The following is a 17,301-nucleotide window of genomic DNA, read 5'->3' on the forward strand; positions in this document are numbered from 1 at the left end:
TTGGAGGCAACGTTTGCACAAAAAATGTAACATTTTCTCATGTTTTTATTTTTTATGCTATTAAAGTAACACATTAAATTTATTATAAATTTGGAAAATCAGTAGTAGGTGCCTTTGAGAAAGGGTTGTGCACCCAGATTTAATAAATTCTTGACTGTTGCGGTTTGATTCTGACGGCCTTTTTTTACTGAATCTTTCCTATCAAAGCGGCGCCGTCACTGCAGGTAGGCGCAGCAGCTAACCCCTTGATGCGATGCCGTGTTGTAGGTGTTTTGGTGGCTGTGCAGCCGCGGCTTTAGCTCGCAGACTGTTCTTGGCAGCAGCTGTCACCTTGCTGCTGGAGCTGTGGAATCTTCCCTGGAGCTGAAGCAGGGCAGCATTCCTCAGTGCACCAACCACCACTGTCAGCTGTGCCCTACCAAGACAAGTGAAGCATTGAGACAGAGCAGAGCTGACATATTGAATGTCTCCCTGCCGTGCCAAACGAGCTACCTTCGGTCGAATGTCTAAAATTCTGATGTTTGCAGTGGAACAGAGGGTTGGTTTTGGAAAGGTTAGCGTTTGATTGGCTCTAATGTTTACTTGGATTTCTGGGGAAATGGTTTGAATATAGCTGCCGTTTTTTAAACAGTTACACCTGTGCAAAACTGCAGAATGACTAAAACACACAAGTTCTTTGAACTCCAACCACATCCTCACTTTCTTCATGCTGCTTTAAAGTGCTCTCCTCCTCCCCTGTGTTCTCCAGCTCCTCACAGAACTATTCCAGCTCTCATTTATGCAACATAATAGACAGTTCTGACCGGTAATCCATTAAAGAAGACACATCACCACCTTATGACAGCATTTGCTCTCCACCTGCTATCTCATCTCCATACATCTCCACAATGCAGAGAGGATATTAAAAGCATGAATCAACGGTGGCATTGTTTGATTCGTATGAATTCCTCTGCCTCCTCTGCACAAGTGAGAAATTGGATCTCAAGCATTTTATAAAGTTAAAGTTTTAAAAGAAGTTTTCTTTTTCTTTTTCTTCCATGCTTCCTCACACAGTGAGTGCTGAATGAAGCATTTTTCACATGGATAGATATTCTATTAGTGTCACTGTGGTTTATTTATTGATGTGTTGGAGGCCCAAAGTAGGAGGGGGGGGCAGATAGTCTCCTTCAGAGAGGAAGGATCAACTGCTGTCAGCCGATAGCCTTGTATGAAATACTCTACATATTTACAGAAAATATGCATTTTCTTTTTGAAGAAACAATCAGACATGTACATTACAGCCCCGATTCTAAAAAGAAAGTTGGGCCGCTGAGTAAAACATGAATAAAGCAGACTGCAATCATTTTTCAACAGAACTGTTTTACGACAACAGTTCACAGTTCAACCTCGCTCCATCCTCGCTTGTGAAAGACTGAGCCTTTCCAGGATGCTCCTTTCATACCCAATCATGATACTATCAGCTGTTACCAATCAACCTGTTTACCTGTGGAATGATCCAAACAGGTGTTTTCAGAGCATTCCATGTCTTTGTTGCTCCTGTCCCAACTTGTTTGAAACGTGTGGCTGCATCAAATTCAGAATAAGCAGATAATTACAAAAATCAGTGAAGAAAGTATTAGCAAATTATCATGTTCTGTTTTAAGTTTTACAGCGTTCCAACTTCTTTGGAGTCGGGGTTGTAGGTTAAACTCCCTGCGTGGTGCATTGTCCAGCTAGTACCCAGATCCTCTTGAAATTAGCAGAGAATATGTTTTAATTTCAGCGATGATGTGTTCTTGTTAGAGCGGCTCCTTCCTGTAATTGTTAGAACATAACCGTGAAAGTGGAGTATGCTAATAGTGCATTCTTTCCTACCAATACAGAACTACCAATACAACAATGCAAAAATAAAAGTCTGTCATTTAAAACCCTACTTAGTGAAAGAACAGAAGTTTATCAGTTAAACGTAATTAATGTATCAGAAGTACTCATTCTGCTGGAGATGTCCCCTGTGACTGACTATATTATTATCTATGGCATTATTAGATTGTGAAGACCGATGCGTTGATGTTAAAGTAGTATTTCGCTGATGGAATTGGAGCAGGTTCAGTGCAGTGCTTCTCACAGGGGTTGGCCTCCTTCAAAGGGTGACGAGATAAAACTGTGAGGCCACGAGGTGATTAATGGTTTACAAAGGAAGAAGAAAAAAAAAGCTCTGCTACACAAATGACAAATGTGCACTCATATTTTGGACTTTCTTTTTTTTCTGTTTTTAGTCTGTGAGCCTCAAACAGTTTTTAAATGACACCATCCGAGGAGTTTAGAATTTAGAGTCTCTTTGGGAGAGCTGCTCACAACTTTCAGACATCTGAAATGTGAAAAGACGCCCTAACTAGACCCTGTTTTACTGTGTTACAATATAATAAACAGCAAGTTTCTCTGAATTTCTGCGTCCCTGCCTCAGACCCATCGTACCTGGAGCCAGCGGATGTTCGTCAGCAGCTTAGTCATTACCAGCTGGCCTCCCGCAGTCAAATGTGTTCCAGCTCGATACCTGGTGGCTCAACAGTGGCTGACAATCGACCAGACGGCGTCCTCACCTGTGAGTTCTGCGAGTTCAGCTCTGGTTACATGCAGAGCCTGCGGCGGCACTACAGGGATCGCCACGGAGGGAAGAAGCTCTTCAAGTGCAAAGACTGTTCCTTTTTCACCTGCTACAAGTAAGGAGAGACGAGAAATATAGGAATATGACTGACATATTGTATGCTACATGCTGTTAATGTGAGTACAGATGCTGCAAAAGTTGCAAGGATTTTCCAGCTGTGCAGATACTAGACAGACAAGCAGTGGATACGCTCCGTCAGTAGTTTAACGATCCTTCTCTCTGTCTGTGAATCTGTCTCAGGAATACCTTCACCATGCACGTGGAGGCCGGTCACAACAACAATGCACCTGACGACATCCCCAAAGACCTGCGCTGCCCTCTCTGCCTCTATCACACCAAACACAAGAGCAATATGATTGACCACATTGTCCTGCACAGAGGTACACAGCATGCTGAATGGAAGCGGGGACATATATTACTTTTGTAAACTTCACTTTTGAAGGAATAGTTCAGCATTTTGGAAAATGTGCTTATTCACACTCTTCCAGAGAGTTAGATAAGAAGATCAAGCCTGGAAGCAGCTTCTGTATATCTCCTCTTAAACTAGCTGAATCGATTGTTTTAGTGATAATATCAGATATGGCTTTGCAGCCATATTTGCATCAGTTTGTTGACACTTACTGTAGTTCTTCTCCCTAAGTGGGACATTCACGCTACAAGTGAATGCAACATCCTCCCCTAAAATCACACCTTACCGTTTTTACACCTTTTTTGTGCAGACTTTTCTTTTTTACTTGCTAGTAGAGCCAGGTTAGCTGTTTCCCCCTGTTGTCAACCTTTATGCTAAGCTAAGCTAACCAGCTACTGGCTCCAAAATCATATTTAAGTGTTCACCTTGACAAGATACAAACAAAGCCAAACACACACACAGTGTGTGTGTGTGTGTGTGTGTGTGCGCGCGCTCTACCTCTTCATCCCTCCCCTCTCTCCAACCTAATAATCCACGCCGCTCTCTCGTCTTCCTCTGCCAGAGGAGCGCGTGGGACCACTGGAGGTCAGCCGCTCCAAGCTGTCGCGCCACCTTCAGGGCCTGGTGTTCCGTTGCCACAAATGCACCTTCACATGCTCCAGCAACCAGGCCTTGCAGCTGCACCTGCAGAAGCATGCCGAGATAAAACCCTACCAGTGCCAGCTCTGTTATTATGACAGCAGTCGACGGAGCCAGCTTGAGGAGCATCTACGCCTTGAGCACAAGGTCAGTTGGAGTCCACTTAGGATGCACATGGAGTGTTGCGCAACTAAATTGAAATTGACATACCTCACAGAACTGGTTTCTACACCATGATTTAAAATATGGCCATGAACCTCATTTGGCACATGAGAGACTTTCTGGCTCATCACCGATGGAGAGTCTTATTGAAAGTGGTTTATTATAAGAGCAGGTTTTAATAATCAGCCTGCTTAATGGCTGTAACATGAAGTGTTTACAGCTTATGAGCTCTGTAATTTCAAACAGTTCAATTAATTCTATATGGCCTTTGCTGGTTTTATGGGAGGTAATCATCAGGCCTGTGCCAATCAGCTGTCTTTATTCCCACAGTTATTATACCAACAACTCCTAAATTTAACTTGTCCTCAGTAATTGGCAGCTGGATTAAAAAGAAACAAAACAAAAACACATCAAATATTCTGAAATCATTTGAATCCCAAATGCTGATGCCATTTTTTTATTTATTGATCTAATTTATTTTGTCTGTTGGTGCGAAAACTAAACAGTAGTGACTTAACAGATACCACAATGATAGAAACAGGGATACTATAGACAAAGACAGTCTGGAAAAACAATGGTGTCCAGAATTTGACATGATACATACGTATATCAAACCAAAAAAAAAGAGATATAATAGTCATACTAATTCTAATTAGAATAATAAAAAAGTCAGTTACTTTTATTTACATTATTTTAAAAAACGATCATTTAGGGGAAACCTGTAAAAAATGTATGTTTATTAAATTAAACAGAATGTGATAATTTTTATATATATCCATCTCTCGGTCTCCCTTAAGGGAGATTATATATATATATATATATATATTAATATAGTATAATGTTTTTGAATGATAACTTCATTAGATTTGAAACTGTTAGAAGAGTCCAATTCCAGTTGAACCATAAAGCCAGTCAGGATTAGGAAAGTATGTAAACAGGCTAATAGGTTTGGTCCAATCCTCTTCCCTGTCCTATTTCTCCAGCTTCCTTTAGAGTCCTTAAAAGTGAATAACACCACATGGAGGGGTTTTATTAAAACAACAAGATAACATAGCTACACAAGCTTATAAAGCCAGAATGAAACTCTATGCTGCTTCTTGAAAGATGAGGATGTAAAAATATAAAAATATGGTGGACTAAGGTGACTTGGCTCATGCACACAGTATCAGACTGCTGGAGCTTCAGTGTATTCCAACCACATCCAGGAGGGAAAAGCTTCCGTCTCTCGGTCTCCCTTAAGGGAGATAATTCATGAGATGATGTGAGAAAGCACATCATACTTTAGAAGTTTAGAGTGCATTAAACTTGAAAGGGCACAGGGTTATCATTTTTCACTCTTTACATGACTAGATGTCTGATTTTACGCAATGCATGCTGGGATCCAGCATCCTGTTATGTAAAATAGGAGTAAGTGGGCATAGATAATAAATGAACAGAGTTTAGCAGCAGACATGTGATGGGTTGTGACCACAAGTAGATGACATGTGTGTGTGTGTGCATATGTGTATAAATATTTTAGAGTAAAAAAAAAAAGGAAAGGAGCATGACACAAGCGTTTGGGCACCCCAAGAGATTTGAGCCGTCAGATAACTTTTACCAAGGTCTCAGAGCTTAATTAGCTTGTTAGGGCTACGGTTTATTCTCAATCATCGTTAGGAAAGGCAAGGAGATGAAAATTTCAAAGCTTTATAAATACTCCTCAACCTGTCCCAACAATCAGCAGCCATGGGCTCTTCTAAGCAGCTGCCTAGCGCTCTGAAAATTAAAATAATTGACGCTCACGAGCAGGAGAAGGCTATAATAAGATAGCAAAGCACTTTCATCTAGCTGTTCATTTCCTCATTTCGTAATGTAATTAAGAAATGGCAGTTAACAGGAACAGTGGAGGTCAAGCTGAGGTCTGTCTGGAAGACAAAGAAAACTTTTAGAGAGAACTGCTCGTAGGATTGCCAGGAAGTTTGGCTGCAGAAGACCCTCATGAAGACTCTTTAGTGGCGGTACACTGTTCTATATGACCTTCATGGAAGAGTCATCAGAAGAAAACCTGTCCTGCATCCTCACCACAAAATTCAGCATCAGAAAGTTGCAAAGGAACACGTGAACAAACCTGGTGCATGTTAGAAACACGTCCTGTGGAGTGATGATGTTGAACTGGACTGAGCGAATGTATGTTGAAGAAGAAGGGGTGCAGAATTCCCTGAAAAGAAAGACTCTCCAGCTGTCGAGCATGGGGGCGGATCGATCATGCTATGGGCTTGTGTTGCAGCCAGCGGCACAGGGAACATTTCACTGCTAGAGGGAAGAATAGATTAAATTAAATAGCAGCATATTTGGGAAGCAAACATCACACCATCTGTAAAAAAGTGAAAATGAAAAGAGGATGGCTTCCACAACAGGCTAATGATCCTAAACACACCTCAAAATCCACAAGAGGCGCAAGCCGGAGGTTTTGCAGTGGCCCTCACAGTCCCGACCTAAACAGCACTGAAAATAGACTAGGATAGACTTCGCTTTTTAGAACGTTTGACCAGGGGTGCCCAAACTTTTGCTCAGATTTTGATCAGATTACATGAGCCTGTGTAGATCATCTTTTGAGATTTGTAAACTACTCTTGTTTACAATTAGAGTTCATTGACCTTAATTTGTATACTGAAAAGTGCTGCTGGCGTCCTTTGGTGGTTTTTTTCCCAGCTGTGTTTACATAATGGTACCAGTGCTGTTTGTCTTTATGATTTTCATTTGATGATGGTTTGAGGTCCCAAACAAGATAAATAAAGTGTGTAGAAGTGATCGTCTGTGTGGACAAGTTTTTGGTCCTTTCATGTGTTGCTGAAGTTCAAAAAAGGTCCAGAAAGCTAATAACAGCAAAACAGGAATATTTCTCATACTGGATGAAGTTTATTTCTGGGTGGGAGAGAGGGCGAAAGAGTATCCGTGGTAGGAAGCGTGGAAGAGCAGGCGTTGTCACTGGTGGGAAGGATGTTGCAGGGCTTCGGCTCCGAGTCTCCAGGGAGGAGGCAAAGGCCCAGAAAGAGTGACATCATTTGTGACAAGATACATTTGCCATGAGATGATCTGGTTCTGTCGTCAAGATCTTCTGTGCTCTTTGCTAAAATACCTCAGTTTCAGATCACTTTAGTTCTCATGCTGCATCGTACAGTTTAGAAACACACCTCTGGCTCACGAGATGACAGGCTGTCACCTTCAAAAGACACAAGAAGGTCGGTGGCTGTTCTTAAGGCTAATATACATTTCAGCATAAATGAAAAAAGGTAATGCCTGCACATTTACTTCAAGCCTTTCATTGACGCTGTTTTCTGATTGTCTTGCACCTATGTGATGTGCATAAAATTCCTCATTTTCAACTAATATATAAATTTCAACCAGCCTCAAACATAAAGATACTGTTGTGGTTTGAGTATCGTGTACAGGCAGGGGGTGGATTTGTGTTACTGAAGAAATTAACCCAAATCATAAGAAAAAAATAGGCCCACATCAGACAAGCACCAGCTTCACTGTCCTCCTCCTCCACAGCTGAAGTGTCCTTGAGCAAGATATTCATTTGACTATTCTTGAGCTTTTGTGGTTAATATTGACAATAAAGATTGAAAACAGTCGACCTAAAATTTATGTGTTAACTTTAAAGTTGAAAAAAGAGAAATTAAGGCCTGAACACACATAAATGTAATGATTTGTGCGAATACAGTTTCTGCCATTTCACTCATGTTTTTGAAGACTTCTACAAGCTGAAAAGAAAAAAGAAAGAAAAGGACAAAAACTGATTATGACCTCCTGTTTCTGACCAGGTCATCCGGAACTTTGAGCTGATGGGCCGGGTCAACCTGGACCAGCTGGAGATGATAAAGGAACAAGGGAGCAGCGCAGAGGAGGAAGACGAAAGAGAAATGATGGCGATGGTTGCAGGCGCAAAGGTGGCTTCCGCAGAGGAGGATGAGGATGACGAAGAAGGAATGGAGATGATGGAGAGCATAGTGCGGGAGCAGAGGGAGGTGGATGATGAAGAGATGGAGGGTAACATCAAAGAGGAAGAGGAGGAGGAGGAGGAGGACAAAGAGGAAGAAGAAGTCAAGCAGGTGGAGCAAGAGAGGCCTGCCCTACAAGGTAAACACAGATGAGTGGTGATCCTCTTTGACAGACTGTGTTAATACAATTATTAAAAGCTAATGTGTTTTCAAATGGGCATCATGCTTATTATCACCATATCTAATCATGTCTGTCAATAACTGGGTGAAGAAGAAACTGTATCAGGAAGTTTGGATCCTCCACTTGGCTCCACATTGTCAAATATAACCGCTGATGTTTGCTGAAATAATAAATATACACTTCACACCTGGCCAGTCAAGACCAGAACACCACTGAACCGTCTTGAACATATTTCTTTCCATGACCTTTTGGGATTACACTATAAATGAGTTTCTGCTGAAAAGTCTGCCTTTTTCTATCCCGTTATTTCATATCAACTTCTGATCCGTGTGAAAAATCTCCCGTGTCTCCTTTAAAGCCAAATAAATGAGCCCATAAGTAAGATGTGATGTGTAATGAGTAATGTGCTTTAGCTCTTCTTCATGAGCAGTGTTTGTCTTCCAGAAGTCTCATTGGAATTCTGAATTGATTTCCTCATTTCAGTCTTCTTGCTTATAATGCACTGAGTCACTTGGCTGGTATTGGTTGCCCAGTGAAGGAGAAAGTAGATTTCATGCCAGAGTATTATTACCTATCATCCCTGTTCTACTCGGGGGCCATCATTAACTTCTAACACATTAAGAATTTCTAAGCTGTGACTGATGTGTAATTATCTGTGGAACACTGATCATCTGATAATAAATCAACTACAGCATAAATATTTCCTTTGTTTTCAATATTTAAACTTGTGAAATCACTGTGTTCTGAGACTGACCGGTCTTTTAAACTCCATTTCCCAGAGGTCCTTGCATCTCCCATCAGCAGCACCAGCAGCAGCTCTGGGCCGAGCGTCGTAGAGAAGCGTCTCCCCTGTGAGTTCTGCGGCCGCTGCTTCACCAACAGTCTGGAGTGGGAGCGCCATGTCCTGCGTCATGGCATGTTAGTATATTTTCCTGTTTCTCTCTTTATTTTTATCTCTTTGTGTGTGAGCTTGTGTACTCTCACCACGGTCCTCTTTACCTGTCTGTCTGGTCCTTGTGCAAACAGTAAGGACCTTTAGCTGGGTCTTTATTTGGTAATGGCTTTCAGACATTGGCGTTATACATGTTGAGGAAGCTATATCTCTTAATGCTGTCGAGCTAAGCAGGAGGTAAAGAGGTGGAAGCCCAAAAGGCAAAGAGGGGTCCAGACAGACAGGTAGAGAAAGCGGCTGGACCACTAAGCAGCAAGCACATGAGGTGGTCTGACTGACAGTAAATGGGAATGGGCAGGTATATTTATTGCCAGGCTGCTGCAGATGTTTGAACAGGTGTGCAGGTGGGCGAAGCGAGGACAGGTGATATGAAAGGTGGGAACACAGGGGTTACTGCGGGGCAGGAGGGAGTGGAATGATCAGCAATGACAGGGGAGCTCATGTACAGCAAGGGCAAAGAGCAGATAGTGAATGTGGCGCAAGACTCAGGCTGATGTGACACATAGTCCGCAGGATGAAGCCTAGTGGTCACCTGACTTTTCACCTAGCGCCACCATGACGTCCATATGTGGTCTTGACAGCCATTGGATTGTCCTGAAATTTGGTTCAGACATTCATGTTCCCCAAGAGATTAATTTTAATACTTTAGTTCATGACCAAATACCTGCAAACCTTATATTGTGCTAAATGCTAATTAGCGAATGTTGGCATGCTAACAGGCTGCTCTGGATGGTGAAAATAGGCAACATACCTGCTACACATCACCATGTTAGCATTCAGCTCAAAGCTGTGCAATACGTTTTTTTTTTTTCCCTTGGATGGTGAAGGCATGACCCACCCACTCTGCTTACCCTCATATTCTTACCCTAACTCTAACCAATAGCAACTCCTCATTCCTAATCTAACCAACTCAACCAAGGTCATGCCTTCACCATCATAGGAAAAAAAGCACATCCTCACAGAGCCTCTAGCAAAGCTGTACACATTTAGTCCTGTTTTTCTTCTGTATATCTGTATATTCATAATCATGCCCTCTCTATCATTAGCCTTATGTTGGTTCATATCTTTCCACATGTTAAAAGCACCTATTTTTGCTCCCCCCTTTGTCGTTAGGATGGTTAACAACAGCCGAATGGACACCAGCTCCTCCGCAGTAGAGGCCTCAGCTTCATCTTCCACTGGCTCCTCCATCGTGATGGACACAGGATTGGACCTGTCCGGCAACATAAAAGAGGAAGACTTATCGCTGAGAAGTCAAAGCCAGTATGTGGAAGACAAAGAAATGCTCGACACCAAAAAGGATCAACAGTTTGGTTGAACTGATTGTGGCCTCTTGGGGTATTGTGCTAGAAACTGATAGCGTTTGGTAGGATCAGCACTGAGTTGGATCTTAAAATAGGATGTCAAAGGAAGAAAAAAGATTGAAACTGAAAAAAGTGACTTCTTAAGAGTTGGCGCATTACTAGATTTTAGGTGTTACATATTTAAGTATTAGGTTGTGCTGCATAAATCGGCTGAGCTCTTTAAATGGGCAGTCCCCTAGGACAGATCTTATATATTGGTAACCAATAGTGAACAGAACTCTTTATTGCTGACATTCTGGTCAAATCTACAATGACATGAAAGATCCCACCTAGATAAAACTACGCTATTTATAAAGAATGTTGTCCAAAATGAAAATGATAAACTAAATTTAGCATTTTATTATTTGAAGCACCTTTTTACCCCCCCCCCCCCCCCCCCCCCCCCCCATCCAAAACAGGGTTGCTGTAAATCTACCTGAGAGGAACAAATGAGATATGAAAGCATTTACAACAGTAACCCACTGTAAAGCTACCTTCTCTTGTTGAGATTCTTTTTTTCATCTTGTGTTAAATGTGTAGAAGTATTCCTTGAGGAAGAGTCGCACCTTATCTATTTTAGTGAAATCACAAATCACATTTTCTTCATTCGTAGAGATACAGACAATGTATGTAGCAAATTGCTATATTTTAGGCCCCTTAATATTATACTGCGTATAAGCCTTCAGCCCGTGGCACCCCTTGCAATTTGACTATTTTATTGTTCAGTAATTTCACTGATGTGATGAAATTAAGGAAGTAATGGGATTAGTTTAAATCTCTCCTCCCCTGTAGGATATGATGTTGTTTGTATTCCAGGTTGAACAGTATCACAGTAAACGTGCGCACCCCGCAGATCCATATAACACAGATATGTTTAATGTGTCATGACTGTAACTATATGATATAGCAATCTGTTAGGCTGAGCTTAGAAATCGTTAGCCTGCAACGTAACTACAGGTTTGAACAATAGTGGTGTAATATCATCTTCTCATCGTGATCAATAGACAGAGGTTACGCTTGTCTTTTCAGTGCAAAATGTATAATTGGATGTGACAGGATCCAGCTCTGTCTTCTGACTGTAGGCGCATCCACAAGTTTCTAATAAATGATCAAGTTAATGATATATCACAGGTATGTTGTTAAAGCAGAACCAGGACGCCCCTGGGCATGGTCTGGCTGACTGGATCACACTGTGCACAAACCACGTGTTGACCACCAAGGCTGAGTGTTGAAGCCCGAGTGCCTTAAAATGCAGTTCCTCTATTTGCCCCTATAAGGCTATAATTGCTTTAAAAAAAAGACTCCAACTGGTTTGAAGTAACCACGAAATCACCAAACTTAACTCTCAAAATGCACCAGAATTTCTGCTCTCAGCAGCTAATTCCACGTCTTCAAAAGTTTCCCTTAGTGGCAATTTGGAAAGTCATTGGTCCAGGTTCCTCCATTTCGGCCACATTTGTATTTCTAGGCTCCAAATGACTGACAGGCTGGCGTCAAGGATTGAACTCAAACCCAGTGCTTCAAAAAGTCCTTTCAGAAACTTATGGCTGATGCCACAGAATCCACAGACGTGTTTCTCTGCAGTCTGTGATCCAGTTTTGACATGATGGGATACACTGAAAAGACAAGGGTAACCAGGTCAGAAAGCGCTAAAACCATTTGTTTCCACGTATATAGAATCTATTTGCCACTGGGACTACAGGTTGAAAATTGACTTTTTAAACGCATCAAATTCCCCAACTTTAACCCCTTTAAATTCTCATCCTGTGTGCTTCTTTTTAGACAAAGTTGTCACGTTATTGTTGATACTGACAAAAGGCAGAGATTGTATTTGTTGGAAGTTGCTGCTTGAATGCCCTAAAGCCTTATAAGATGATAAATAGCAAATAAGTCAAATTTATGTCCAATTCCAGTGAGACCAATAAGCAACGTTGTACAGTCTGAAATTAACTGGCTGATAGCGACAAAATCAAATTAGTAGAGGAGCACAATTAATGTAATTGTGTTCTTGGTACCAAAATATTTACCAAGCCTGCTGTGTTTGCTGCTGTGATTGTCCTTCCTGAGCATTGAACCATTGATGGAAATGGGAAATCTGGGTTTGGACCATAGGATTTTGGAATTAGAGTTCTACGGGTGGAACCCAGGTGAACTACATGTTTGCAGCCATGTATAGAAAACAAAACTACTCGTTAAGTGTTTGAACTGTGGTGTTTCAGAAAGGATACTTTAACCCTTTTTTCCTTTAGGTGTTCTCATTTTAAAAAAAAAAGAAGAAAAAAAGAAATCTAAAGATGATAGCTAACCCTTAGGGGCTTTTTGAGTCCCCAATCCAACGTTATTACACTGTCGTACAATGTCTGGTTACAATGAAAAATATCTCTTTTTTTTGTACTGTAATGGGAATGAGCAGATAGGAAGAGCAGTGTCGTTGTACAATATTTAAACACGTGAAGGAAAATGATGCCGTTCTCTACTGATTAATGGCCAGGGCTTTTATTGTGAAGGAGAAAACCGAGGCCGCGTAAGAGACAAGAAAAAAATTGTTCCTTTGGGGGCATTTACCTAAACTGCTTGGTCCTTTTCTGGGTTTGACCACCATCTGGGTTCCCAGTCAGCCTATCGATCCCACTGAGATCTAGCTCTATGTCCAATCTGACACTCCAGTATCTTCTATCCACGACCAGTAAGGGCATCAGCTCACTTGCTCCTAGTAGGCCTGCCCGTAGTCTACCAAGTCAACAGTAGGTGGGAATGTAGCAGCCCCACTATGCTCCTCAGTCCTTGTAATACCTGAACAACCGTTTGAGTTGGTGCTGAATCTCGAAGCCCTTTTTCTGGTTTTCAGGACCAGCTTGTAGCTTTTTGAAAGTGAAACTGTTTGAAAACTGTTGTTGTAGAAATAAGCTTTGTAAGGCAGCTTGTTGCCCAGCCTAAAGTCCAGTTAAAACACATGATGAACTGGGACGAACTGGGAAATGAAGCTGTCAACCCAAAACTGTTTGTTGGTCTGTGATCATTTTAATAGAAAATGACTATGAATCCCTCACTGTGTGCAGTCACTAGACTGTAATATTCCCAGTTTACCCAAAGTTACGCCCCTGCTGACAACACACTGGATACTTGTATATATGTTTAGTTTGTTTCCGATGCATTTCTCTTTTCAGACTGTTGTCTCCATAGTTTGACACTAGAATCTCTCCTTCTTGCCTTTCTTCCCATATAAATCTGATTACCTGATGGTGGGTTGTGATGTTGCCTAGAATGATTGTTTACAATTTTATTCCATTTATCTCTGGATATTCTGTAAATATTGTAATTCATTGTCTTTTTTTAACTTGATAATAAAGTTATCAGATAATGGTTAATTCTGTTTATCTCCTCTTTGCACAGACACATTTGGTTTAGGTTCTAAATGTAGATGTAAAACTTTTTCTAACTTAACATCAAGGTGTTCATTTAAATATAGAATTATTGGAACCTGCTGCACTTTTACCTTGTAAAATAGCTTTTTATATATATTTTCTGCCAATTTAATACACCTCTTATCACACATGATATCTCTTCCTCATGTATAGTACGATATATATAACATCTGCTGCTGTCTAAATCAGTTAATTATGCATATCAGCACAGATGTCAAAGTATTAAAATTCCCTGAGAAGCAAGCTTCCATAATTGCAAATAGAGAGGAAGGTGCCACAGTCAAAAGCAGTGATGGCAAAGGAACTAGCCAGGGAAATGCCTTTAGTGCCTTCTTTCATTATCAAATTTGATCAAATAGGGAGTGTTTTGTGTCATTACTTGCAGCTTATGTTGGGCATGGTGGATATGAAGACCCAGTTTTTATTTGCTTCACTGTATTTGTTCGCAGGCCCAGCCAAGCATCTGTCTCCAGGTGGCAGAACACTAAAGAAGAGGTGGCCTAGCTGCTTCATCTTGATCATAAATTAAAAAAAAAAAATGATCAAGGCAATCATTTACATATTATGGCAATGAGAATGGCTGAGTGAGAGGAACAAAGACACATACGCTGTGTCTTACTGAAATGACATTATTTGCCTGAATGTGAAACACCTTAACTACTACCAAGACACCAAGAAGTTCACATTAATGACTTTAAGGGAAGTGTCTGGATGGATTGCCATGAATTAAGGCAAATATTCATGTTCCTCTCAGGATGACTAACAATAACACTTGTGACCCCCTGACTTTTCATCTAGCACCATCATTAGGACATAATTTAAATTTGTCAGATACATTTCTTTGTTTTTTTTCTTTGTTTTGGTGTGTTGTGATACCTGATGACACAGCCAACGGCATCAGCTGCACTTTGTATGGAGTGCTAATTGGCAAATGTTAGCATGCTAACATGCCAAACTAAGATGGTGAACATGGTCAAAATTACACCTGCTAAACAACAGCATGTTAGCATTGTCATTGTGAGCATGTAAGCATGCTGGCATTAGCATTAAGCTCAAAGCACCACCCAGATTCTTTATCTTGTTTTATTACTATGTATCACTTATCATTATTATTATTACTTTATGTTACTTTATTATTTAAAATTGCTGACCCCTCTGTCTTTAGTCTTACGCTTGTTCAGTCATTTTAGGATGGTTAACAACAGTTGAATGGACAGCAGCACCGCTTCAGCCTTTGTTCGCTATTATCTGATGAGACTCAGTGGAAACACTCTAATAATGCAGCAGTTCAAGCGCTTAATTACTCCTCCTCTTAAGTTAATTATGTGCATTGTAAAATATCTTTCCAGCTTTTGTGCAACATGTTTCCCATTGTCAGGGACACATAGGATTTCCTTTGTAACATGTCCACAGAGCCCTTGGACGGACCAATAATAGTACCAGCCGCTTGTCCACAGGAAATAGCTTCGGGCTGAGAAGGCATCTCAGTGGCCTTCACTTTGTGTTACACCCTTCCACCCTTCTGTTGCTTTCTCTCTCTCTCTCCCTCTCTCTCTCTCTACTCCACACCCTGCAAGAGCTCTGCTGACCAAAACCGCAAACCCTGCAAATGCCAGTCCCGAGTGTGTGCTGTGTGTGCCTGTGCAATGCACAGGCATGAAATGCTACAGCTCTTGCACCATGAATACCACAAGTCCTTGACAGCAAGTTCAATCAGCTTGTGTTTCCACTGTGTTTGTCACTGCTGGTCTTTTCATTTTGTCAACGTCTCCCCGTATCGCTGAAAGAACAGCATGTGGAGTAGTCTGTCCCTGGTGCGTTTCGATTGAAGGTCTCAATTTCACACATGTCCTCAGCATTTCCTCTCCTGCCTATTTTGGAAGGGGACGCGTCTTTATTTCACATGTCTAACATCATCCCTTAAAAATATCTCCAAGTCACCAGGGATCAGACTATAATCTCTGCGGCTCACCACTTCAGAGGGGGCCTGATGGCAGAATGACGACCCCTGGAGACAGGAGCAAGAGGCACAGCCACAGTGGGGAGAGGGGAAAGGAGGACACCACCGCTGCTGCTTCTGAGGGGAGCAACATAAGGAATGCCTGATGAGAGTGAGCTCAGGCCGAGGCAGGCGAGGGCACTGCTCCTGTCATGATCACTGGATGGGGGGATTGAGTGGACAGAAAGAAGGGAAGTGGAGAAAGACGGGGACAGTTGAGAGGAGTGGCAGACAAAGATAAACAGACTCATACATGGAGTAACAGAAAGTGAGTGGGAGTGATATGAGAATAAGGGAGAAGTGGCGTGGGGAAGAGACCCCGTTGAGCTCCAGCATATTATCTCTTGTACTTAACAGTCCTCTCAAAGTCAGAGCTGGGCAGCATGGCAGCATACGAGACAGAAGCCAATAAAGCCGCTGAATACTGACTGCTGGATATTGAAACTCCTCCATGCTTGAAGGACTTGGGATTTGTTGAAAGCTGTGATAACAGCATAAAAAGCTCTCTAAAGTTAAGGAAGGGCGGCATTTCTATTCCATCTGTGTCAGTCTTGAGAGGAGCTCGATGAGGAAGATCCAAAAATGTTCCAACTTATGTGTCTGAAAAGTTTTCATCGCATATCAATTATGACTTGACAGCAGACGTTAAAGATGTCAAGGATTCCTGAAGCAGAAACTAAAATCAGCCAGTTAATAATGCCTTGGGTTGAGTGATCGAGTTGTTGCTCTGGGATGACATTATGCTCACTGTTATACCCTCAATCAGCCATGTAAATGGTAGGTGTGATACTTACATACTACACACAGTGTTTTGTAGTATTGAAGGTGTTTGTCTTTATTTTTATTTCATTTATTTTTTATTCTATTTTTAAGAGACAGTATTGTAGAAAAATATACTGCAGAGTTTATATATTTGAACAATTATTTTCAAAAGAAAATATTCAATAAATAATCCATGTATTTTACCAGCATTTTCAAGCCCTTGCTCATCTTGACTCTTGTCAGGTTAAAGGATTTAATTAAGTGAGATTAAAGAAATTTACTTTGCTGTACTTTACATTTTGCTGCTTTGCATGAGTATTTCTATTTTCTGTTACTTCACACTGCTGCTACACTCTATTTCACAGGCAAGTAGTGTAATTTTTGCTCTACTACATTGATCAACAGTTACCAGTTATGTTGCATACAGAGATTCTCGATAAAAACAAGTAATCATCTTATAAAATATGATGCAGTGTCAAATATTAATATATACTGAACTATCCAATAGCGTATAAAGTCGCTTATTGGTTTCACTTGGCAATCTATGTAATCATGTAAAATATCATGGACCATTCAATATAATGAGTCAATTTTATGGGTAATACTTCTGAGTACAATGCTGTACGCTGTAACGATGAATGCAGGACTCTTCCTTTGAATGGAGCATTTTTCAATTGAGGTATTACGACTCCTATTTAGTAAAAGATGTGATGGACACTTCTTCCACTGATGAATGAAATTATATTCAAAAAAGGCCATTTTCGCTGCAATTTCAAGGCGGACAATAGGGGCGCTGTCGCCT

At 41.1% G+C, this 17,301-nt stretch overlaps 1 protein-coding gene across 3 annotated transcripts in view; it reads left to right on the forward strand.

Moving 5' to 3' along the window:
* znf462 (zinc finger protein 462) overlaps positions 1-13,681 on the forward strand; it is a 51,791-nt gene extending 38,110 nt beyond the window's left edge. For all 3 annotated transcript variants that reach the window (XM_041959910.1, XM_041959914.1, XM_041959911.1), the window contains exons 8-13: positions 2,444-2,699; positions 2,885-3,024; positions 3,616-3,839; positions 7,661-7,976; positions 8,798-8,936; positions 10,084-13,681. In XM_041959910.1, the coding sequence (XP_041815844.1) occupies positions 2,444-2,699; positions 2,885-3,024; positions 3,616-3,839; positions 7,661-7,976; positions 8,798-8,936; positions 10,084-10,288 (1,280 nt within the window). In that variant the 3' untranslated portion in view covers positions 10,289-13,681. The remainder of the gene's footprint in view (positions 1-2,443; positions 2,700-2,884; positions 3,025-3,615; positions 3,840-7,660; positions 7,977-8,797; positions 8,937-10,083) is intronic.
* The last annotated feature ends 3,620 nt before the right edge of the window (positions 13,682-17,301 follow it).

Source organism: Chelmon rostratus, chromosome 19 (assembly GCF_017976325.1).
Source record: "Chelmon rostratus isolate fCheRos1 chromosome 19, fCheRos1.pri, whole genome shotgun sequence".
NCBI lineage: Eukaryota > Metazoa > Chordata > Actinopteri > Chaetodontiformes > Chaetodontidae > Chelmon > Chelmon rostratus.